The sequence below is a fragment of the Strix uralensis genome, chromosome 3, assembly GCF_047716275.1.
Source record: "Strix uralensis isolate ZFMK-TIS-50842 chromosome 3, bStrUra1, whole genome shotgun sequence".
In the NCBI taxonomy this organism is placed as follows: Eukaryota; Metazoa; Chordata; class Aves; order Strigiformes; family Strigidae; genus Strix; species Strix uralensis.
The window spans coordinates 3,918,651-3,944,283 of record NC_133974.1 but is presented as its reverse complement, the minus strand read 5'-3'; the positions used below and the strand labels follow the sequence as shown (position 1 = coordinate 3,944,283).

The window sequence follows — 25,633 nt, the reverse complement described above, 5'->3', positions numbered from 1 at the left end:
CATGAAGCAGAAGTAAAAGCCGCCACCCTGAAGATAGCTTCTGTTGTGCTTCTGGCCGGAGTGAGAAGGTTGATAAAAAAACCCATGAAAAACTGGCAATGTCTGCTTGGTTGTGGAGGTAGGAGAGCACGGCTGCTTGGAAATGTGCCATGAAAACAATTTTGTGAAAGAAACCATGGTTTTTGGAAAAATGGTACTTCCACAAAAACACACCCCAATTCACATGGTTGAAGAGCTACACCTCCCACAAATTTGATCTCTATAACAAATGTCAATTTTGAAGAACATTTTGATGTTTCAGGAGTTCCTCTGTCTGCCCCACAGCAGAGACCCTCCATCATCATCCATAAGACCTAAATAGATCTAGCACTGTCATTCCACCCATCCTATTTATTTGTCACCCCAAATTTTCCTTTACTCAAACCTTGTCTCCCCTAATCCTACACTTTTGCCAACATGAGGAACTTTTGTGTGTTGCTAACTGCTTTCTTCCAACTTCCTCTATTTTTGGCCCCCTTCTAATTCTCTCTTTCTCTCCCTGTCCTTAACCTGCAAGACTTCTTTGACAGAAATATATACAAGTTGCTGTCAGAGGCTGGGAAGAGGTAGCGGAGAGCTTCCTGCTAAAAGGCAATCATCTACAAAATGCCATCTGTGACCCACAGATAATTGCAGAGGTGGATGAAGCCAACAAACAGTCTCCAAGCAGGGGCTCTGCGCATCCTTATTTTATACTCTTTCCTTTCTTCTCGTTCGCTTTGTAGTCTCTCTGGCCTCTCTGATGCCTGCTAGTTCCTCTGAAATTTTCAGCTAACTGGATACAGCATCCACAAGTTGCCACGCTGCAGACAGAGCAGCAGACAGAGAAATCTCATGCAGTTGATGTCTCAGATCTCACTTTGCTCAACTAGTGAAGAAGGACTGCTTTTCCCTCTTAATTTCTTTGATGAGCAAGGGAAACTGGCAGCTACAAACAGTTAGTGATATAAACTGAATCTTCTGAAACACACTGATAAACTCCCTGCCTAGCAATGCTAAAGATACAGAAACCGCACGCTTGCAACATGACAGCTTGTTCACAAGACCTGCTGTTGGGGGACCACCACCTTGCAAAACCCCACGGGAAGGTGAAGAAAATTGAGCTAAGAATCTTACCTTGTACAGAAGCTTGGTTTAGATGAGGGATGTTGATAAATTGCCTGCCCTTTGATAGAAAGAAAAATTAAAACATTTATTACTTTGCTGTATTTGCAGGAAGACCTGCTCTCAGCTTCACAGATGAGTGGGAGTCTGATCTAAGCCCACTGTAGTCAGTCAACAGCCCCTGCATCTGGTTCCATGTGTGTTGTGATTGCTTTAGCATATTTTGCCGTGATGTGTTCATAGCTGTCTCAACTGTCAGCTTTACTAACGCTTGCCTCCCCTCTGAATAAAAGCATAAATCTGCTACCCACTCATTTAGACCCTGGTCTATCTAACTCTTGTTCACTGATGTCAAATTTCAGATCAATGGGGGATGAAGCATGAATGGCCCCATTGAGAAATGACAATTGCAATATTATTTGAATCAGAAAACAAGGAATACTCTTTGCTACAATTGCCCCAAGGCTCGCGGAATATCCTTTGCTCAGGGATAAGTTCTAAAATCGAAGGCAGTACTATATTAGCAAATTAAACAGCAGCGAGGTACTGAAACTCATCTAGGCACCCTTTTAAAATGTTGACACTGTCCCTAGTTTGGTTTGGCACAGACCCTGAGAGAGGTCAGTTGGCCACAGATCACTCCTAATCAGCAGCTGGGATGCAACCACCTTGTTTTCTAGGTTAAGAGTTTAATATTATAGAAATGGCCTGGTGCGCTCTGTTGGGCTCTACCCATCTTCAAACACCAGTCCTGTGATCAGTCCAAGGTACAGTGCCTAGTGACTATACTGGGTGTTTGACCACTGCCAGGTATTTTTATACACATGCAAAAGGAGTGAACTACAGATGCTGAATTAAAAACATCTAGTGTTTTCTGTCCACGCCATCCTTTGACTCCTACTTAGCAGCAGTGTGAAGTGGGAGAGCTGCTCACCCACTGCTCTTTCTAATTTAACTGAAAGAAATATGGACTTCTTGTGACATGTGAGAGCTTAGTGCCCATGGCAAAAGAAAAAAAATGAGTGTCAGAAGGTGATTGATGATACTATATTTACACAGATAGCAGCTCCTCTCCAGTGAGCTGGAGAGAAGGAAATTTAGGAAAATAACATCTTCTTGGTCAATCTGACATCAGCTGTCATGAAAACTGCACTACATAACCATGGGAGAACTCAGAAATGAAACTAAAGGAGCGAAAAACATCTCCACCTGTCATCAAAAGCAATGATAGTCAATTCCTCCCCCCTCTCAGAGCTCCAGACCCGAGATGGTTTTCACATGACAGTTGAACCTAGAGTTTCTCTTCTGCTGGCTGCTGGATGCAGTGCTGACAAGAAAAGGGAAAACAACTTCGTGTCCTCTGTACAGCAACAGACAGATAGGTAAAGTGTTTTCCAAAGTTTAAATGAGGAGTTTGTTATTTGAGGTATCCTAAATCCTGACACAGTGTCTTACTCATCTGTGTCCATGCAAGCAGAGGCCGTATGAATTCAACTGGAGCAGCAGATGCTCAGCATTCCTGATTCTCAGCTCACCCCAGCACAGATTAGCTGTAGACCCTCTTTAGTGAACCCGTTGTACTCCCTGATGGTAGAGTTTCCACTGCGGTTTGCAACTTTGAATCTAAGCCTAAATCTGACCCATCTTTGTGCAGTTTGCAAGTCAGCAACATCAGCTTAGGTTGCAAATTGCTGAGGGCAGCAGCCCTGTCTAAAAGATACAGGGATCAGCTCGGAGGACTTGTGTCCAAGCGATGCAGAGCACACAGGGCAGTGGCCTCTGCACCTTCTCTCCCTGTCCCCTGCCCCGCTCTTCAGTCCAGCCCACGCAAATAATTGAGGAGGCTCAACACAACATAGTCTTTCAGAGCTCCAGCTCAGGCAATTCACAGCCATAACATATCCCCAAAAGAGAAAATGGCATCTTTTCTGACAGAGAAAAATCCCAGAGCAAGAAACAGTTGATTGAACAGTTCACCCCATATTAAGAAGCTTGTGGGGAGAAGCCAGGCACAAACATTTGTTTTCTGCCCTTTGAACGTTTCCCAACTGGTGACAAATTGTAGGAAATAAAAATACTCAAGTTCCTGCTGGTATGCACAAGTATTGCCTGCATCACTCCAGACACTAACTGAGCTGTAGAGGACCCCAGACAGACACAAGGCTTACCTTGGGTGGGGCAGAAGAAGATTTACTCTTGGTTTTTGGGTCGCTTCCAGAAGTATGTTTCTCATTGGATGTCAGCTGATTTTTGCTACCGAGCAACCCCATCCTGGAAGGAAGACCAAAAATTACTTTTTATTAGAGACTGCTCTTTGGGAAAGGGGCAGGCACTGAGGGACAAAACAATCTTCTCATTCATGAAGAACAAGTTGGAGAAGATGAGAATGCAGGGCAATGGGACAGTGGAGAGAAGAGTCTAAAATCATCCCATCTACAGTCCTCCTATTACTTTGGACCTTGTGAGGGCCATAGTTTTTGTTCTCACACAACTCTGGTGTTTCACACTTTGTAGATGAGGCTCAGACAGACACTACAAGCGACCAGAAAAAAAATGGACATAAATGACTGTTTTGGATATGTCCCCTCTCCAATGCAGAGATCCCCAGATGACATCAAGCAGACTTGCTCCAGAGCCGGGTGATACTGCATGCAATCGCTGCTGGAGAGTTGAAGAGAGGTTGCTGGAGATCCTGGGGAACATCTCTGTGCTGAGCTGTTCGGGTGTACCAGGTATTCAAGAGGGTCATATAGTCCCCAGAGCAAGAACAAGCCGTACCCATGTTGCTCAGTGCTTTCTGTAGGTCATGTCCCTCCCATGCAGCAAGAGCAGCACATAGATGTAGTAGCTATCTGCGTGGTACCAGTCTCACCACGCCTCATGCTTAAGCAACACAAACACATGCTCAGCTTGTCCACAAAGACATGGGACCTCATGTGACATTTTGGAGGACTGCAAGAAGCTTAGGGAGTCAAATATGGTGTAACTTGCATCCATTCTGCCTGGAAAGTGTGGGCCTAGGGCTTGACTCAGTTGTCCACGTGTAATGCCCTAGTACCTTTTGGTGTGCTCTCGGTTCTTACAAGGTGTGGGTCTCCCATACATCGTGGATTATATTTCCCAACACTATTTGCATGTCTCAGACCTCCTGGACACCACAAGGATCACTAGACAGAAATGAATCAAACCTTTTCCATGGACTATCCCCTCATCCACACTAAGGTCTCCATGCTTATTCTTGAGGGCTCGTTTAACTTGCAGCTCAGAAATGTAATTTCAGCTCTGGTCAATAATTCTAGCGTAATACATAGTCTGGGTAGCCAAGATAGTCAAATCATGACAAACTCAGCCTCTCAGCCCCCCAAAAAGGTAGGGAGCAGTTGAAGCCAGCATTACTGAAGTGCTGTTGCCATGAACATATAAGGTATCTGCATCATCCAGAACCAAAGTCTGAGTCTGCCCCAGTTCCTGCTTTGAACCAAAGGCCTTGAAAGGTGTGGGCTACATGCCCAAAAAAAGCCAGACAACCCAAACCCTGAATACCTGTAGCTGAACAAAGACATGTTGGCTCCTATTCTTGCCAAAATACCTCAAGGTCTGCAATGAACATAGAGGACTGGGGACTGGAGGCCCAGGGAACAATGTAGTTAGTCACTTCCCCCAAATGTCAGTCTGGCACTGTGTTGTGACAGTCAGACTCCAACAGATGTGTTCAAAATAGCTTCCAACAAACCAGACTAGTGGGAAAAAAATATTCAAGTAAGAGCAACTTTTTTTGCTTTCTAGAATGTAACTAATATTTCAAAAACTGAGACTCTGAAATGAGGTTTCCAACAGAATATCCCAATATTTTAAGATGTTATTTTTTTGAAATATCTTCTCCCTTCTGCCTCATTTTTATTTTTACTGATAACATAAACAAAATGGAAGGAACTGTTGAAATATTTCAGGATAGCCCAACACATATTTTTTCCCCCCAGTCAAAAGTTTTTCAGCATCCAAACTTCTCTGAGCTTTTCTTTGACTTGAGTTTAGAGATGGCCCATCCATCTGCACCCAGTTCTCAGCACCACTCTGGACACTGACAACACAGTTGGAGGGGAAGTTTCGCCCACTGAATCAGCCACAGCATTTCCTGCAGCAACTTCATTTTAATTTGGCAGCCTCCCTTCCAGGTTGCAACCAGGGTTTGATTTGCTTAGAACTGGTTGTCATGCAATGGCACATAATTTATTAAGTGAGCTTTTTGCGCTCTTCCACTTGCAAATTGGGGGAAGATAACTTTGTGACAGGATTTCTGATTCTGAATGGTGTTATTTGCCAGGACAGTAACTGAGAGTAGCTGAAGTTCCCTTTTCAGCCAGGGAACTGTGAGGTATCATTTTAAGTCAAGGCTGGCTGATAGACAAGTTTTAGATACCACTCATTACCAACCATAAAAGACACAAAGTCTGCCTATGTGTTGGACATCTATCTACAGTCCTTGTTACTATCTCACTCAGGGCATCTCGGGGTCTTTGAGATACTCAGTTCCCAAATGGGAGATACAGACATGGCAATTGCTGTCTTTTTGGCAGAGTTAGGGGATGTGAGGTATAGCACGAGTCAGCAATATGCTTTGACCACCAGTATGTCACCAGGATGATCTTATGAGAGGATGGACAGACAATCTACAGGATGGTGGATGCACATTTTGGGGTTTTGAGTTGCTCTCGATGACAGCACTGGTGAGGCAGAGTGGGAAAGGATATCATAGAAGAATGTCAACCTCAGCCAGTCCCATCAGGAGCTTGTGTCCATCCCAGCTCCTCTGACAGGGTTTGAGAGGAATGGGGATCATGCCCAAACCTGTGCATCTCCCCACAGTGCTCCTGCATCCAGGGGCATGTTACAACCCTTTCTGCACCATGTTGAGACTGGAAACACCTCTCTTCATGCTTGGACAAACTGAGATTTCTCCCTACACACGTGTGTCGAAGACACATCCATGCAAAACAGCACAAAGAAGCAAATAGCATGTCCCAGCATGGCTGGGAAATGGAACCAGTGAAGTCTCCCACAAAGGTCACTCGCTCCCACCCACGCACAAAAGACATTAACACAGCTCTGGGTATTCACAGTCCCTACGGCATCCACCGGTCATGCTCTCCAGGTTGCCTCTGCAGCCTTCGGCAGCCAATGCGACCATCTTTCATGCTGACAGGTGTTATACAAAATCCTAAGAGAGTGCTGCAGACAAGTGTTGTCAGATGCAGAGAGCTGCTGGTGAGCTCTCAGCACACAGCTGGTGGAGTCTTCATTTTTTAAAAAGTAATTTTTTTTCAAAAAAATAGGTGGCTGAGTTGAATGTACGTTGTTCCACAGTGTTTCTGCTTCTGATTAATGTTTTTTAAAGTTAGCTTCACAAACAAAATACATTTGAGCAAAGTAACAGATAGTAGTTCTCCCATTTTTTTTTTTTTTCCCTCCAGTGGAAAAGAGCACTGGGGAGACAACAGTAACTCAGAAAAGCATGAAAATTTCCTTTTGTGAATTTTCAGGTTTTCACATCTAAAAATGTTTGTTTATATTTAATAACTGAGAGTGGGGAAACTTGTTCCCTCAAGTTCAAAAAAAAGAAAATTTATAAAACAAGTCCTTTTTAAAGCAACTAGAAATCAAAACTGAACAAAAAAACTTTTAAGGCAACGCAAATTTTTTCCATATGCTTGAAAAGTTTTAGCAAAAAATAGTTCAGCTTAGCTGCTGATAAGTTTTGACCAAAAATATTTGATGCAGAAATCTTCTTGGGAGAGTCAAGCAAGCCTTTGCTGAAAAAGTCAATAGACACGAGGATGGTGAGCTCCGTGTAGCACCCAGCTCTGAACACGTGTGGGACAGACATGCAGGTCACAAGCACACCGGATGCTTGTATAGGACCTCTAAAACGTGCTGTGTGTCTTCAGTTGTAGGACAACAGAAGGTGATTTAGTAACCTTCAGAGGCGCAGGTGAGCTGACATTTTGGCTAGTGACAGCTGGATGCAGGTATGGTTGTTCCTGCATCAGTGGGCCAAGGGGAGGGGTCTTCTGAAGATCCCACCACAAGGCCCTGCTCCAGCAATGCTTCTGCTGGCACTTGGACAACATCTTCGTGGTGGAGAGGAGAGGATTTGCCTAAATGTCCTATCACTCCCCCATCTTCAAAGAGGGTTGGAGAACGTACCCTACAGGAGCAACGATTAAACTGAACTTGGAGCTCCAGGGGGACCAAGGCCCAGTAGAGATGGACACAAGTCTTTGCTAACCACAGGGTTTGGAGACCTGCCTTACACCTGTGTTTGGCCTGTTTTGAGTGCCCAGAGTGGGCTAAAGCAAACAGGGCGGTGTCGAATTGGACCTGCTGGATGCACTTACTCCTTTTGTTGCAGGAGATCAGAGGGTAGGATGGAAGAACCTGGGCTAAGCCAAGCACTGCAAGCATTTGCCCATCTCATCTTTACGGTAAGCAGCTCTGCACCATGGGCACACCATCTACTGCGGTTGGCTGGTTTCCGCTACCAGAGCAAGAAAACAAAAAAGTTGTTTCTGATGTGAATGCAGCAACGTCTTCTGCAACAGGGATGTGGATGACACAGATGAACAGCCTTGGGATTGTATGGGTGGGTGTGGGGGAAAAACAAGACAGAATCTAGCAGAAAAGCAGAAGTGTTGGCTCATCATCTGCCTCACCCCCATGAAACTGTGCCATGGAAAAATAGGTTAAGACCCAAGCAAGCCAATAGTGTTTCACTGTGAGGGCAGCTCCAAAAAACCCCCAAAGCCCAGTGAAATCACAAAATGAGCCCCCTTTCCATTCAGATTCTAGGGTGGGTCCAACAAAGTGTTTTCAGCGTTCACCACAATTAGATATTTCACTTCTTTTTAAAACTTCAGAATGTCTCTTTTAAGAAAACACTTTTTAAAAGAAAATTATTGTAAAAGCCCTAAAAAAAATTACTTTGAAAATGCAGATATAGCCAGTTATGAAGGGTTTTAAATGCTGAATTTCTCTTTGCAAGTTCTCACCCTTCAAGAAAGAATTGCTGAAATCAACTCACTTTGTATACAATAATTCAAGTATTCCAGTTTTGCATTTTTGCACCAGTGAGGAGCAAAGAAGTTCAGTAGAAAAAAAATTTCTCCCACTTCTAGGCATATCCCAGATGCATTAAATTCTCTTTTTCCTCAATAAAATAGCTCTTCAATACATTTCCTGACCTGGCACCCTTGGATTGCTTTGCAAGACACAAAACCAGAGAATTACTGAAGATCTTGGTGAGATCAGCTACTTAAACAGGAATGAAGATTTGCTACTGAAGCGTTTTCTACTGTGACTATTTTCTACTTGTGCTGGGTTTTGGTCAAGTTCTTTTTAGCTTTTTTTTTTTTTTTTTTTTTTAATGATTAGCAGCTTTGTTGCTAAGAGTTAGAAGACAGCTACAAAAAAGTGTGCTGTACTGTAAACATCACTGACTATGCAGAAGGTCTTTTTCAGAGGCAGAAGGTGGAGGCTATGGCCATCATCCTCTAGGACACAGTGGCCAAAGTCTTGTTGAAGACCCCTCCCTGCAAGTGAGATATGCACAGCTCTGGGTCTCCAGCTAACATCAGGGGGATTTTCATAGCCAAAAGCTGCTGCTCATTAGGAGCAGGGTGTATGAGGAGGAATTGTGGCAGAAAGTCCTTGTGAAGAGCTGGAGAGCCAAGAGCAAGAAGCTTCATGTTTTTTGCTGGGGGTTTAAGAAAATGTCTGGCTTGTATGTTGGAACCTTGCTGGAGAACTGGGAATATCCTACGGGGAATTTTCAGATCCCATCCAGCCCTGGTCCTTGTTGGATAAATATAACAAGTTGTATTTGTGTTTACACTGAGGCCCCTTTCAAACACTCTGGCCTGTGTAAAAGGTCTTTGAGGAAGCATGAAGAGCTTGCCCAGGAGCAGCCAGGCTCTCCAGCTACTGCTGGTGGGGTGCTAATATTGGTGCTGTGCTGCTGCAGGTCCCAGTATCGAACACAGCCAGTGTGGCCAAACTGGTCTTAGTAATGTCTGTTCCTTTCCAGCTCAGGGCAGCTGGAGAACACATCCAGGAGATATATGCTCCTGTGATTAACCGGTTGGTGAGGGCTACACATTGCAGAAATGAAGTCAATTAACTTATTTTGGGATCTCTTGCTGCAATCCTAGCCAGCTTGCCATTTCCGTGGCAAGTTAAGTCTGGTCTGAATCTACCATCTTTCTTAGGTCATGCTTTGCAGGTGAGCCTGGCCCAAGCAGAGAATCTGGCTATTTCAGACTTTCTGAAGAGCTGGGACACCCCATGGGAGAAGGCTGTGTGTGAGGTTGGGGGTGGGAGCACACAGGTTTCCAGGACCCTGAGTTTAAGCAGACGCAAAAAGTTTCTTGACAGCGGAAAAAAAAAATTATATATATATTATATAATAAAAGCTTCTTGCTCTCTCCAGAATTAGAAAACAGCTGCCTGCTGCCAGAGTGGTCATTCGCTAATCAAAACATCTGTCTGGAGGAAAAATGTCTGCTTACATTGAGCATTGTGCCCTGCTGGAACCTGGCAGATGCTCAGCTGAGCTGCAAGAGGCTGTGGGCCAGGAAGCAGAGCCAGGGCTCAGGGTCCCAGGGGGGGAAGAGAAGGAGGGCAGACTGCTTGTCCCACCTCCCTTAAACATGTTTTCCTCATGAGCTCACCTCAGGTATTGCAGCAACCAGGTGGGATGTCTGCTGGGGATGGCTCTGCAGGACCTGAGGTCCTGCAGCAGAGGGACATGGGATGCCCTGGAGGTGGGAAGGAGAAGGAAGGGGCCAAGAGGAGCAGGCACATCTCTTTGGGTACCTGGAGCATCTCTGGAGTTCTTCAGGTGTGAGGGGTTTTATCACAAAACTGCATTGCTTGATGGCAATTTCTGCAGTGGCTGGAATTTCAAACTAAGTTTCACCCCAAATCTATCTGCTGCCCAGTGTGGGTGTGGGCCCAGCTTGTGGATGAGCTATGGGTGAGTTGGACCACAGCAGACAGAAATCCTCTCTGCAGGCCACCCCTACCTGGCATCTAAGTCCTGTGGAAGTGGGCACAGGTTGTTCTGGCTTGGCCAGAATGCCTGGTGCTCTGTTTCACAGCGCTTTGAGGGCACATCATGGGGGTCTGTAGGGATATGGGGAGGTCCTGGCCCTCACAGCCCTGGGAACATGAGGACATAGATGGGGTGTTACTCCACACCTCTATGTGTGGCCACCCACATTTCTGCCCTGGGAAAGGCCCTTCCTGAAGGCCCTACATCCCAGAGGCTGCCTTTTCCTAGCAAAAGGACAGCATTTTGTAGGATCCATTAGCCATGTCCCAAGAGGAGCAATGAAGCTGGTGGCAGGCTGGTGCTCAGACATTCAGTGCTGTCAGAGACCCCCTCCTTGGGTCAGGTCTCAGAGGGAATGATGCTCCCTCCCACCATCCTCAGATGAGGCAAGGGTCCGTAGGGAAAGAGGTACATCTCCAATTCCCCACCTGAGCACCTCCAACCGCGTGTCAGAAATAGCTTCTGGGTGCCAGAGCACTTCCCCTACTCATCACAGTTGTGTCCAGCTCTGACCAGCCTTCCCCACATATATTCACCCTCTTCCCCCTCAAGGCCCTGGGGGGAGATGGGGGAATGGGAGTACCAGGGTTTGCATGCCTGGCACTTATTTGTCCTCCTCTCCTTTTGCAGTAAACCAAGGGAACAGCGTCCCTGCAAACCATCCCTCAGGGCTGCATCTTAGCAGCCGCTGGGTAGCGCCTCCATCATCTCTCTACCCCGCAGATCTTGGGGAAGGGAAACAGGACAGGGGGGCCATCATGTGAAGGAGGGATGGGAGAGAGGAAGAGGACAGAGAAAAACCTGCTGGTTTTCTCCCCACCCTCAGGGGAACATGGATGGGGGTGGGATGTTCCCTACTTGCCTGCTTCCTATGCAGCTGCTCCTGGAGACACGATCCGAGGACGGACGAACCACTGGTCCGACCCATGACAGATGCTCCATGGGGCTGAGGGCCCTTGCAGAATTTCTCTGTTAGAGACCTCTGGCTCCCACCACGTCCACACCATCCATGGGACCGACCGCTTTGAATGTTACACCCCTAGATTGGAGGAGCAGCCTGATTTTGCAAATGCTTTTAATGGGCTTTCTTTTTTTAATCAGGTCTTTGTGTCAGAACTGACTCTTTTCTCCCCCCCGAGGATTCCTTGCTCTATTTTGAATATAAAAATGATCATCTGAGAGGGGGTGGGAGTTGCACTTCCCAGACAACCTGGCCAATAAAAATAGCAGTGAGGAAGGCGAGAAACCCAAAGAGAATCCAGACACAAAACCCAGCAAAACCCACAGGCTATTAACAGCTGTCATTAAAAACAGCTACAATGACTGTGAATGGATTGTGTTTCCACTATGCAAACCACCAAATTTTAGGAAACAGCTGAACAAACTGCTTTTGCAATGATCTTTCCTTTCTGTGATTAAAAAAAGACCTTTTTCAGATGAAATGCATCTTGTTCCAGTGAGCCCCAACCCTCTATGAACCTACTCAACCATAGCAGCGTGGTCTAATGAAAGAAGACCTGGACAGGGACTTGTGGGTAACTCTGGGGAAGTGACACTCTCATTCTGCCTCAGCATGTTCAATAGGGAGACTGAAACGCCTCTGTTTTAGGAGATAAATGTTGTATAAGAAGCAGACTTGTTTCTACAGACTCCTGAGGCTTCCCATAGGGTGCATAAAGAGCTCGCTTCTCTGGGGTGTTTTCAATGTATTTTCTTAAGCTGTTGGAGAGATGAGGCTCCCAAGAACCACTGTGCAAAACTCTGTGTGTAATTGAGTGATGTCATTTTTATGTTATATGGGGCAGCAGGAGGGAAGGGGCTCTTGGTCTCAGCCAACTTGAGGTTGGAATGACCTCACATAGTTTGCGCTTCAGCTGCTCTCACTGAGAAGGACAAACATCAGCCGACATCCGCCGAGTGTGATACACAACCTAAAGGTCACCCACACGCTGGTGATGTTGTTTACAGGAGGAAAGGCTTTGCGGAGCAGATCTAAGCTGAGGTCAAGGCAGAGGACCTTTAAGAGTCATAAGACCCAAGGACAAGACAAGGCTGGCTGAGGACATGATGCTGTGTAAAATGGGAGCAGCTGCTCCAAGATGCACATGCTTGATGCCCCGGCACTACTCAAGGGGCTGTGAAGTGCTCTCCATGGCAAACCCCCACCAGACACATGGCATGGAAATCAGCCTTGGCTCTGCAACTGCTCTGTGCTCCTGACAAATGAAGAAAACCTCATGGAGGGCTGCAAGGCTGTCTGGGGTTTGTAAGTACTCGGGGATCACGCCAAGAGGGTCAGCACAGGGTGACTCTGAAGGCAGCCAGGACAGACATCCACCCCATCACCCTCAGCCAGGTGTGCTGCAGAGTCGGGCCTGCTGTTTTCATACCAAGGAGGTACAGAAATGAGGAAGCCCTTGCAGATTCGTCAAACTTCTCCCTTGCTAGTTTGCATTTTTCCTGCTCAATTCTCCTCCAGCTAAAGGCAGGGGAGAGAGACGGAAGCGGTTGGGTTGGGGCTGGGGAAGGAGAGGACAGCTTCAGGGTTAGCTGGAGTGCTTTGAGCTTTAGGGCAGGGGCTTGTCCTTTGGTGGAGAGTGTATCTGAGGTACCTGACCTCTCTTTGCTAAGCGAGCTTCACTTCCTATTCCTATGAAAAGGGAAGTTGCTTTTTTAGAAACCTGCTTGTCATCCACCACTGAGGTAGGAAGGAGGAGCTACCACGAGGTGCAGCAAAGGCTTAGAAATAAGCTAGTGGCTGCCAAGTCATCTTGGGAAAGAGGGTGATAGCGTGGCAGCTCCTTCTGATTTGAGACACGTTCCTGATGCTGACAGTGGGGAAACCCAGCAGCTGCAGCTGGGCTGCTGTAGAGATTCTTCCAGCAATGGCCATGGTTCAAGCAGCTCAGAAGCAAGAAGTGAAAATAAAAAGGATTAGATACAGTGTGTTCTGCCTATTGCATCCCAGGGAGGTTGTCTGGTATCTAAGATATCCTGGTTGTGCCCCTGCATGTCATCTGAGGCACATCCCTTCATCCTCATGCCTCCTCTATTTCCTCCAGATTGGGCACCTCCTGGCCATGAGATGAGACCCAAAGTCAAGAAGCCCAGGCAGAGAGTGTCCTTCTGCAATTTGCTTACTGAGAACTCATGAAGAGACTGCCCAGGGATGTCCTTTGAAAGCAGCTAGAGGGACACCACTGAGAAAGCATGTGAAAAAGGGCACTAAAAAGAGAGAAAGTCCTCTCATATGCAGATCCCAGATCACTCCAGAAGGGCTCCATCTGCCTCCGCTTTCTCGACCTGAAAGCACAAGCTGTAATCTCATGCGGCTGAGTAGAGTCTGTCTGGCAGTGGTTTCCACCCTGTTTTCACACATCAGTCCCCAGGTGTTCTGCAGTATCTTCGCAGGCCTCCACACAAGTGTGCAATCCCCGGGCTGGTTTGTCTCTGCTACCTTTTACAGTCCCCTGTAAGACATGCGTGGAGACCAAAGGTCCAGCCCATGCAGTAAATGCCCATGGGCTCTTAGGCTTGCCCATAAGAAAGACCTCTAGGACCCACCACTCCACAGGATGTGGAGAGGGACCAGAAAATGTGGCAGTCTCACTCCAGATGACTCACAGCCCACCAGGATGACCCCACAGCCAGACATCTACACCAGTGGCCCACTGCATAGCCTCCTGCTGCAACAGCGACCACTCCCAGTGCATTTTATCCAGTTCACACTGAACAAAAAAATGTTCCTGTTAAGGTATCTGTTGCAGAGTGATGCCGGCTTTGATCTGAAACCACCAAGAGGGATGAAGGCACCTCTCCTCTTCCCACTGGCCCCCAGGGCTGCTTCCCTGTACTGCTGCTGTGAAAGCTGGGCAGCTCATTCCCTCCAGATGCTGTTTTCGTGGTCTGGCCATGTTTTTCTCTTCCCTGTTAGGAATGAATAGCCTGATTTGCCATCTGAACCTCTCTGTTTCCATTCCTCTTGCAGATTAAAAGCTTATTTAATGTAATGTACTGTTGCTCCTGAAGATGCTGATGTATTATAACCAACCCACCAGCCTCCATTTTGAGACTCAGACTTTCTGAGCTCTCTGAGGAAGCATCTCGACTAGTGAAATAGGCAATGTATGGGCTTGTTCTCCCACCCTTCACAATTAAGTGTCTGCATCCAAACCCCTTGTAGTCCCCATCCCATGCTAGCTACTGGACTGTGTTTAGGAAAGTTTACCCTAATTGCTCAGGTTTCACTGCCCACCTGTCGGGTTTCTGCTTTCCAAGAGACAGGCTGTCCCTTTTCCCCCAATTTACTGTCCTGAACACGTCACCGTGTTCGGGATGACACAGACACAGGTTTCTTGTGTAGTCCCAGGTACCAGACCACCCAGAGCACAGGGTGGTGATGAGCTCCCTCGTTTCACTATTGTTATTTATGGTTGAATCCTGTGGGTATTGCAAGGGACTGGGATGAAAATGCAGCAGTTGCTTTGGCTGATGGTAACTGGGGGATATTGTGCTAGTAGGGTCCACAAAGAGCTTTTGTCTGGCCTCAGTTAGGAAAAGCCTTTTTGGAGGGACTAAGTGACTTTTTTTGGTTTTCTTCTCACATATAAATGAGAGAACTAATGAAGAGAAAAGCAAACATTTCAAACCAGACACCTTCCTGGTGATCTCATGAAAGTGTGAATTTCCACTGTCCAGAACCAGTACAACCATTTGCAGAAAACAACCACTGGAGAAACATCTAGCACAGCCCTCTGCCCTGAGGCAGGATCAGCCCTCACAAAACCTTGCTGGAGGAGCGTGTGATCCTTGCTTCCAAAAGCCTGCCCATGCTGGACATGATGGTGCTGGTTTTTCCCTTCTACCCACACCGGTCCATCCTGCCAGGCTTCCTCTACACTGCTCACACTGTGCCTATTCTTGGCCATTTGCAGCAGCCAAGACCCTGCCTCAATTTTATTTTCCTTTTGATGCTAGTAAAGAAAAAAATACCACCATTTTTTAATCCCTTATTCAAAATTCGAAGATGAGCTTAACTTTCAGTATTAAAAGAATACTCAAACTTCTCTACGGTGCTCAAAGGAGATAGACATGTGGCAGAACAAGGCCAAACCTTGCAGAAGTCATTATTTACAGAACAGAAGTGATGGGGCTGGTCCACTCTCAGGTTACCTCATCTTTGATCTGGTCTCATTCTATCCATCAGAGCCAGAAGAAATTTTATTTCCTCAAGGTTCCTGCTTTGCCAGTGTCCATGCTCTCACTAGCATCAGCAGGACATGTTGATGTCCATGCAATGCTGCATTTAAGCAACCAGGATTTCTTCCCACCTGGCTAAAACCTCTCCTGTACAGAGTCCCACATTCACAATTCCCTTCTATGCACAGTTGTTATTCATTGGCAGCACACCAGTGACTTCTACACAGAACATTTTTTCCCACTTTTCCACCAAAATTTCCAGGAAAAAAAACATTCCATTGGAAATCACCACCCTTGAAAGGGTTCTGTCACATAACCACCATGCATATTGGCATCTTTCACTGGAAAAAGAATAATTCCCCATGCAAGTTTGCTATATTAATGTCTCAAGCAGCTGCGGTCTTCTTCCTGTGCTTCTAAAATAGTGAAGGCCAAATACGTAAGAGCCAGCCAGGAAAAGCTCTTGAGATAAAAGTCAAGTTAAATCTTTTATATCAATTTCTCCATTTGCTTAGTATGACCTCAGTTCTCCCTCCTTCCATCACGTATTGCGGGTGATGCCTTGATTTTTCCTGAGATCAAATTTAACCTCTATTCAAAGCCCACTTCTCAAGCATCATCCATCCATACACATATTTTGAGATGTTCTGCCCCAAAGTTTCATGGTTCCAAGCCATCCACCATTAGCAGCTATTCACATAAATGTGGATGCCATTGTGGCTCGGGCACTGGGCAGGCAACTGGCTAGGCTGAAAGAAGTCCTGCAGCTCCTCTGCTTGTGGCATTTTGTCAAGGTTTTTCTTTCCCACCCTAGGGTTTCATGGAGAAGAGGAGTACCTTCTTATGAGGCTACCTCCTGTGACCTGATGGTCCTTCGCCAGTAGCCACCATAACCTGGGGAAGCACAGAGATCTGAGAAAAGGGGAGGCTGCGACCTTCTGCATATGAGGATACACCATAATATAGTAAATTGGGACCTCAGGGACCTGGGCACAGGGCCAATCGCCTCTTTTGCCTTTTGGCCATGAAGACCCTTAAGCAGATGGCACAAAGAGTGTTTTCAACCAGCCTTCATCCACCAAAAGTGTTGCATATTCAACCATCAGTAAGGCAGACCAGATATCCCAGACAACTGAATAATTTTTCACTCTTCTCCCCTCATTAGGTAGCACAGCGTTCATTTGGAAACCATGTGCTTTCTATTTCTGCTCTGTCTCCTACATGAGACACAGTACCTGAGGTGTCCTGCATGCTGCTTTTTGATCAGTAACACATTTCACGGTTTCTAGAGGAGCAGAAACGATCAGTGAGATTTGGTCAAATTTGGAGAATAATTTCGTAAATACATAAATAAAGAGGGGGAAATGTGGGAGAGAGATTTTGAAAAGCACATTTCACTTCAGAAGTCACATATATTTCTCAGGATGGCAGAAACGTAGGACTGGCCCATAGAAGGTCGTTAATCCGGTGGATTTACATTCCATCCGAAAGGCTACCTAACTTGTACCTCAAAGTTTTCACTGATGGGAAGTCCCACTGCTCCCCATCAATCTACACCAGCCCTCCAAATCCCATAGCCTTAAAGTGACTTCCTAAGACCTACAAACGCTTGTCCTGCCCATGGTGGACACGAAGCTTATTCCTTCCTTCTTTGCAGTGGCTCCAGCAAATGAAGCAACATTCCTTCTTGCAAAAATTCCTCACTGATCACACTTTCCACACCTTTGCTCAACTGCGTCTCTCTCCTTCAGGCATTTATAATTGGGTTTGGAAGTTTGAATAGGCCAGCCCACAATGTTTTCCAAATTAAAACTGAACAACATTGACAAAGGCAAAATTGCTCCGTAAAACCACAGAAACATTGTTCTCCCACTCAGTTGCAACATTTTCTTGGAAAAAATTATAATTAGAAACCTATTTTTTATTTCAACACAAGGAGCTGCTGTGTTTTGAGTTCTGTTTTTTGGGGGGATATTTTTGGCTGGCCAGTGAAATGAATTCACACGCATTTAACCCTGATATGGAAAAGAGGCCTACCTATGAGAAGCACACGGCTTGTCCAGCATTAAATACTGACGGTCTGGTTTATGTTTGTATTGTATATGTTGCGCCTTAGTATTTATTTTTAATCAATAACCATGACCCTGTATATCCTGTTTTGTACGGGGATGTACTTTTTTTTGAGTTTCACAGTGATGTCCAGCGGTGCAGCCACTTCTTCCACAACAAGCAGCAGGACCCTGAGGCTGTAATCTGTTGCCAAGACCTCTGCCAAGGGGGAATTGCATCCTTTTTTAATCCCCTCAGCTACTTCTAATCTTGCAATGTGGTGCTGACCTAATGAGAAAGCTGGCTTGCACCACATAAAACGAAGCTGTGAATGGAAACTTTGGGGCTGCTGAGGGCTCCAGCAGGATTTAGCCTCAGGTGTGTTGCTAAATTCTTGCCCATGATTGAACCTGGTGGACCTGCAGGAAATCATTGACTACAGGGGAGCTCACCAACATGGAGTTAACACTTGGTTGCCTTCAGAGTCTTGCCAAATGTAGAAGAGCAGCAAAAACTCCCTTTTTAACATAGAGAGAATGGAAAGAATAAGGGGAAGGAAGGAAGATAAACAATGATGAAGTAATAGTGTGCTCAAGTGCTCCTACTCTGCTCAACACAGTGCCGTGAAGCCCGTGAAATCCATGGTGACCTGCTTCCACACCTGACTGAGATGACAAAAATCCGTGTCTGCACCTAAATACGGCCTCAGGACCTTTTTGGTTTCTGATGTGTCTACAAAGGTGCCACTGAGAATTAAAGGCTGAAAGGTCTGTCAAGAGGAAAGTCACAAAGCACAAATAAAAGAGCTGATATCCTTGTCTGAAATGGATGCACAGTCCAAATTGTGCAGAAGTGGCATGCTCAGCCTGAGATATTGTGGGCTTATTTAAGAGGAACTGGGAAGCCCACCATCTCAGCTGAAAGCCCAGGGTATAAATGGATGCCAGAACACCCCACGCTGATTACGCAGAACACAGAAAGCCATTAGAAAAGGAGATAAAGAAAAATCAGTAGCACCTTTGCAAAATTTTCCCTTCAATTTGTCTTAGGTCTTTCCTCCTCCACCATAAAATTCAGCCTTCAGCTTCATAACCCTCACAGTTCAGCAATAGCCCTATTTTGGCAGAACAAAACAAGAATGGGCCAGAAGTTTTTTTCACAGATTTTTGTGCATCAGTATAATGATAATGCTGTAGGAGGGCTGGGAGAAAAAATAAAATGTGGGCAAGAAATCACAAGCTCTGCAGCCCTCAAATCTTCTGATAAAAATTACTTAAACCTTGACAGAATGACTAATGGAGCATATTAATGAGGGTGCCTTTGCTGCCCTGCAGCTGTCCTTTTTTATTCTTAATTTCCATCTGCCTTCTCTTCTCCAGCAAGTACCAGAGCAGGGACCACGTGTGCATGCTCTGTGTGCAGCAGAAATCCTCCCTGCTGACAGTGTATGCACCTTGTCCTGATTTTGCACTTTTAAAGATCCATAATCAATTAAATATCATAGTAGCCCTTCAAGAAAGGCACAAAATGTCCCTGTTTCACAAGTGGTGTAAGTGAAGCACCTTGAAGAGCATTGCCTTGCCAGGCATCACTGGCCACAAAGCCCCAAGTAAACATCTGAGGAGGCCTGAGATGCAAATACCCAAGACACTGCAACTGCTCTTCCCTCCCAGAAGTGGCACAGCAAACAAGGCGGCTTCTGAGATATCCATGCTCCAAGTTAGAGTGCTGCAGAAAATTGAGTCTGGTCTAAATTTTAACCAAGAATGAAAGTTATGGGCTTAGTGTAGACTCTGCATGTGTGGGGATGGGAAGTGACTGGGGGAAGAAGCAGTAAGTCTATCCTTCCTATAACTCCGCTGGAGATCTCCAACTTGCCAGAAGTTTTGTCCACAACCACTGTTAACAGAATCACAGAATCATTCAGGTTGGAAAAGACCCTTGGGATCATCAAGTCCAACCATCACCTGACTCTACAAAGTTCTCCCCTACACCACATCCCCCAACAGCTCATACAAACGACCCTTAAACACATCCAGGGATGGGGACTCCACCCCCTCCCTGGGCAGCCTATTCCACTCTCTGACCACTCTTTCTGGGAAAAATTTTTTCCTAATGTCCAGTCTGAACATCCCCTGTTGGAGTTTAAAGCCTGCCACTGGTTTTACAAGATTGAATGGAAGAGCTGGTGAAAACAAAATATTACCTCCAAGAAGACCATCCAACCTGTCTGTGGGGCAAAAGAAAGCAAAGATCCTCAACCTCAAATGTGCCTCTTGGCAGAAGGTGAATTAAAACCTCAACCCTTCTCTGCACTGTACGCAGCACCCACAGGTTCAAATCAGCAAAGGTTGGTGAGTTGGAGCCTGAGCATTCAAACTTCCACCTACCCTTAAATTCTGAATCAGGTCCCTGATTTAATTCTCTCCCTTCCTCTCCTCTCCAAGGAATTCAGCTGGAAGAAACTCATTCACCCCTTTCTATTTAAAGGACTTTCATCTACTTTTGGTTTTTTTAAGAGAAAGAGGTTGATTTGTGCCCAAGAGAACCTGCTGGGTCAGCTTCTGACTTAGAGCATCAGTCCCACCTCAGAGAATGCCCCGATTTCAGCACTGAGACACTGCCAGGAGGGAAAAAGGGGTGCACCTTGCGCTGATCTGCGGCAGCAGTATGGCCCATTCCCTTGAACATCCCACTCCAGATCTTTAAGGGCTTAATTACCACCAGTCCATAGACAATAACCAGAGATGGGCCAAATCTTTACATGCTCTAAGGGACTGGAGCTCCAGACAATAAACAGGCAACAGGAATGAAGCAAAATTGCTGGAAAATCATTTGTACTTACCTGGTGATTCCTTTGTTTGGATTAAATCATATCCCACTCGATCCTAGTTGTCCACGAGAGTTAAAAATCCCTTGCAGGGTGCATACTTAAGAACATAAGCTCGTCTTGATAAGTTTTAATCCTTAGAGCACGTAGAAAGAGAAACACTAATTCTTCTTGGGGTTGTCAGTTGACTGCTGTTAGTGGTTTCCTGTCGACAACAGCTGAATGATAAATCGAACTAGTTGTTACACTTATAGCAATTAAAGACTGGTAGTATAACCACACTGTTCATCTAGCTCTAATGTTAGCACAGTGTCTACCTTAGAAAAACCGTTACTCGCAGAGGCTCGGTGGGCTGTAAAAAGTACCGTCCCACTACAAATGATGTCCCAAACCGCTCTTATTCAAGCTCGTGTGAGTTGAAAGTCATCCCCTGGAGCCACAGGGTGTAAAACAGTCCTGCAAATGGGAGGAGAAATATGGGTCCTTGAGTTTTCTGGATTGGCCCATTCACAGCTAAGAGCAGTCTGGGCCAATAACAGGGGTGGAGATATTTATTGCATGTGCTTAACCTTTGGGAGAGTTATCTCCAGTCAGGTTCTAGTCTGAGCAGTTTCCCCTTTTGTAGTCATCTAGGTTACGCTGCTGTAATCTTACTTTCCATTTGAGGTTCTGCTTCTGCTTAAAATCTCATCTAAAGAGAGTGGTCATGTTCCTCCTCAGAGCTGGCTGCCTTTTGGCAACGAGTATAAGACAGCTGATGCTATTTAGGGCACGGGGGGAAGAGAGGTACGGGAGACAGCTGACAGCACATCTTGGTATCTCTTTATCTCTTGTATGTGAGATCTTGTAAGATCTGCCTTCCCTCTATTTTGTGCAATTAGCTACTTGCTGTATTGCAGAAAGCTTTACCTGGGCTGAGCATCCGGTGACCACCTGGAGCTGTTATGGGCAGGGACCAGCTCAGATCTCACTGCACTAGGGTCTTTCGGTGCCTGCTATCCCCAAGGGTCTTTGGGCACCATGCACTACTGTGAAGCTCCATTGTTCCCATTTCCACTCTCATCAGCAGGGTTTCAGACCCACCAACCCACCTGAAGGCCAGGAAGCTGATGTGTGTCACCTACTGATGCTGCTGGACTTTGGATAGAGCCTCTGCCATGTCAAGACAAGCAGAAAGGCAAGACAGCCAAAGCCTCGTCAAACAGGACAAGAGGGATCCTGCCCGAGGCTCCTGAGTGATGGGCTGTTTATCAACTCTTTTTTGAGATGAAGGATGACAACTTTACGTAAGAGAAGACTGGATCTTGGGTCTTGGTCCTGCAGTTTCAGGTAGCATCGCTGGCTGAGAGAACAGCCTCCTGACAATGGCTGTCTGGGGGATGGACACAACCTCCAAAGTACAGATCTCTCTCAAATACTGGTCATGGGGAGTGTTGCAAATGTTTGATTTTATGGTTCATTCACTAGGCTGAAAAAACAGCAAAGCAGAAGAATCTAACAAGCAACAACATTTCACTTGTTTTCATTTTAATGCCCCAAAGAGGGGTCAGTTTGATCCAGGAACATGAAAAATCAAATTGCTGGGCTTAAAAAAAAGTCAAAACCAATTACTCATCTTTCATATTTTGCCCTGAGATGAAGCTGTTGTCCAAATTCAGTTTGTCAAGCCACCAAGCGTTGAAGTGAAGCCGTGTTTTCTGATGGTCAGTTACAAATCCAGGAAATTTCATGCAGGTCTTGTCATGGGAGTGAGCAGAAACTCGCTGTGGCAATGAGAGGGGTGACAAGGACAGGGATGCTGCAGCTTGTCTCTTCATTGTTCATTCATCCCAACTTAAAGCAGGTATCTGAGTTGGGCTTTCCTTACTTTTCCCTTCCTTGGCTCAGGAAGCCAAGGAAATAAGTTGAGGGTAATCACAGAAGTTTTAAACCGAAGTTTGAGGAGATGGTGTCCACCCAAGATCCCTCTACTCTTGTGTTTTTCAGTAAAGATTCCTTACCGGGTAGCCAGGTAAGACTGGAAGAGGAATTTTTGGTTCACTAGCAGTTCTCAAAAATAATTTACAACAAATATTTTGGATGAAAGTGTAACTCAAGTCCTTCTTACAGCGAAGTAGAGAGGTGGAAAAAACTACATCTCAGTCCTGAGATTTTAAATGCTTTCTGCTTCTGTGGGTTGCTGCGATGTATTGGATTAGGGGGGTTATCAAAAGAAAGTAATTACAAATGAGCCACTACAAATCTTTGGAAAAGGTTTTGATTTTCTTTGGAAATGATTTCTAGTTCTTCAGGGCTTGGGAACTTTTCTGGAGTTGGAGGGAGGAACAATTCTCTAACTTAATATACACACTTGCAAAGTTAGTTCTGGAGTCACAGAATTGATTTCTTTTTACCTATGAAAAAACAGGTGGGCTGAAAATTCCCACCATGATTTCGGTAGGACTTCAGGCACAATTGTCTTTTGCTTTCATCTTTCATTCTGACTCACCTGGGAGAAACTCATAGAGAAAATATCCCTGATACCCCAAGGCAACACAGAATGCAAAACCCATCACAATGTTCCATGATGGTGAAACTTCTGAAATCTGATTTCCTGCTGATGCTTTGGTATTTAACACCATGGTGGTGCTCACCATGCAGCTTTTCCCCTAGTGGACTTAAGTCTCCTCACTCCTCTGCTCAGCCACCTCTTTGCATCTTTGAAACATCTCCTTCCTTTACCAAACTCAGCTAGAATTCACCAGAAAGTTTGCAAGCTATTTGGTGGGAGGGGTTGATGGAAGGACCAACAATACAATTGGTTTGGAAATTCGTAGGAAACAAAAGCACCAACTTCTGAAAATATTGAGAAAGGAACTTATTGGCTCACAGAGATGGTATTTGAATGAGGAGGGTCAAGGTTAAGAACTATTCCAAATAGCAGTAAAGTATTTACAGCCCCTTGCCTTATTCTTGAAGCACTTCACATATCTCCGTCTTTCCCCTGCATCCCTACATCACTACCCTGCCTCCACCTACATGGTCCAAAAACTAGTTTCCCTCTAGCTTGAACCTGTTTTATGTTGAAACAGCCCCAGCACTCTCTGTCATGTTATTCCAGATTTCCAACAGCCCAATTCCTCCCCGTGCCACATTCCAGTAATTGACAATTAATCTGCATCACACTCCAGGGTAGGCCTGAAGGCAGGGGTGGACAACCCTTTCCATGGGAAAGGCAATTCCTCAGCCCCAGCATGCACACCATTTCGGCAGAGTGGGAGTGGATGCTCAGCAGCACCCAGAAGCAGAGCAGGGCCAAACGCATGGGTGCAGGGGCTTGTCCTTGCAGTGGGCTATTTCCCCAGTGTTGCTCAGAAACCTTGTGCCAGCCCAACTGGGAAAAGACAAACTTAAAACAAACTGACCCAGACTAAACAACAGAGCAGTACTGAAAAAGGCCAGTCCCAGGTCTGCCCGTGATCCATGGAGATGAGCAGCCAGGTGACCACAACCCTCTGCAGGTCTGTGCTTGCATCGGTTCCCTTGGGGTGACCAAGGGACAGCATTAGCTGGAGACCTGCTGCCCTCTGTAGGTGCCTCTGCCATATTTCTAGGTTGTCTGTCTCTCAGGTGGCCTTCTAATGATGTCAGAGGACTTTCCTGGTACAAGTCCCTCTGCAGGGAGTGGAGGCTGCACCTGGTTAGCATAGGATGGTGGTGGTTGAGAGCAGCACACCCTCTCTTCCCATCCCAGCCTGGGCACTTTGCTTTGGGAGAAATGCATTTATTTGGTGACCAACTGAGAAGCAACCATCGATGCTCCTGCAAGACGCTCCCAGCACATGGTTCCACAGAACAGCCACACTCCCTTGCGGGGAGGTCCAGCTCCTCCATGCTCTGTTGGCAGGATGCCTACAGGGAGAAGTTCCCCAAAGCCAGGGGGGAGCAAGAAGCAGATGGTTCAAATCTGAGCTGTGTTGAGTCACTGCCATTATGGTAGAGGAATGGCCATTTCTGCCTGTTTCTGGTGATACAGAGGCAGCTCAGCAGGTCCAGATGAGATTTAGCTGGCTATAGGGCACATCTACCTTACAGCATTTGTGGTGCTCAGATTGACACAGGAGATCTGGGTTCCCAAGAAAGTCTGGAGGGAATTATCACTACAGCAGGCAATTCTCAGCTGGGGCTTTGCAAAACCACATCCCAGCAAGAACCTAGGCTTGGATCCAAATGTTCCCAAGGATTCAAGTGTCCTCTGGAAAAGATGCTGTGCCCAGGGATGCTGTGGGATGTAGCTCTGGGAACTGGCAGCTTCTGCATCTCTGGGTGCAACAGAAAGGCCTTGCTTCATCTGAGTGAAAGAAAAACATCTAAGCCATAGGTACGGACAGTGTTAGTGTTGCACAGGTTTATTTTGATTCATCACATCTAAAATCTCACGTGTCTGCTGCAGGTGATTGGGGTTAGAGCCTCATCGCTGGGAGCATCACTACTCTTCAGCAGCTCCCCACCACAGTTTTTTGGGTGAAGACAACTTAAACAAGATAAATTCAGGCCAAAAAACATTCAAAACCCATGACGAGACTTCAGAGGGACCTGGTTCCAGCCTTTCACTGGTGTCTTACGGCAGCTCATTTGAAATCCATTACACAACTAAATTAAAAATAAACATTTACTGAAGAGGGAGCGGGTGACAGTGTGTGGTCTGTTACTGTGATGAGATCGATGTCCAGCCTCGGTAGTGACACCTCTGCTAGTAAACTAACCCATGCTAGACCTGGTCTCTGCCCCTGAGGCCAGCTGACCCTGTCTGGCCATGACCATGAGATTAAATACTCTTGGCTATCAAATTTGGGTGGCTGCATCCAACTTGTCTGTCGGGAAGGGGCCCTGGTCTTGCTCATTCCTGAGCCATGTCCCGGGATTGCTCATCCCACGTCAAAACCAGACTGAGGACTGTGTTTCACCAGGCTTCTGTGCCCGTGCCCGTTTCCTGACGCCGTTCGGTTCATGGGGATAGGCCCAGTTTTTGTTTTGATGAGATGTTGCAGGAAATGTTGAGCCTCCCGTTTACTGCTAAGAGCTTAAATGCAGCTGTAGATGTGTCAGATGGTTTTAGCATGAAGGGAACAGCTCTTCCATCTCCCCACTCCCTCTCCATCGTCAGCAGCCCCAGGAAGGGCGAGTGCAAGCCGTGGGGTGCCCGCCTGCAGCACAGCAAGAGCTGATCACCAGACTGAGTTTGCATATGCATATCTGAAATCTGACAAAAAGGGGTGCTGGCAAAGAAAAAATAATTTTTAAAATTGCATTTGCATCAGAAATGT

At 46.1% G+C, this 25,633-nt stretch overlaps 1 protein-coding gene across 1 annotated transcript in view; it reads right to left on the bottom strand.

Moving 5' to 3' along the window:
* The window catches only part of BLK (BLK proto-oncogene, Src family tyrosine kinase), a 45,292-nt gene extending 24,535 nt beyond the window's left edge, over positions 1-20,757 (bottom strand). The window contains exons 1-3 of the mRNA XM_074861335.1: positions 20,343-20,757; positions 3,312-3,414; positions 1,156-1,204 (exon numbers count right to left, since the gene is read on the bottom strand). Of these exons, the coding sequence (XP_074717436.1) occupies positions 1,156-1,204; positions 3,312-3,413 (151 nt within the window). The 5' untranslated portion in view covers position 3,414; positions 20,343-20,757. The remainder of the gene's footprint in view (positions 1-1,155; positions 1,205-3,311; positions 3,415-20,342) is intronic.
* Positions 20,758-25,633: the final 4,876 nt, after the last annotated feature.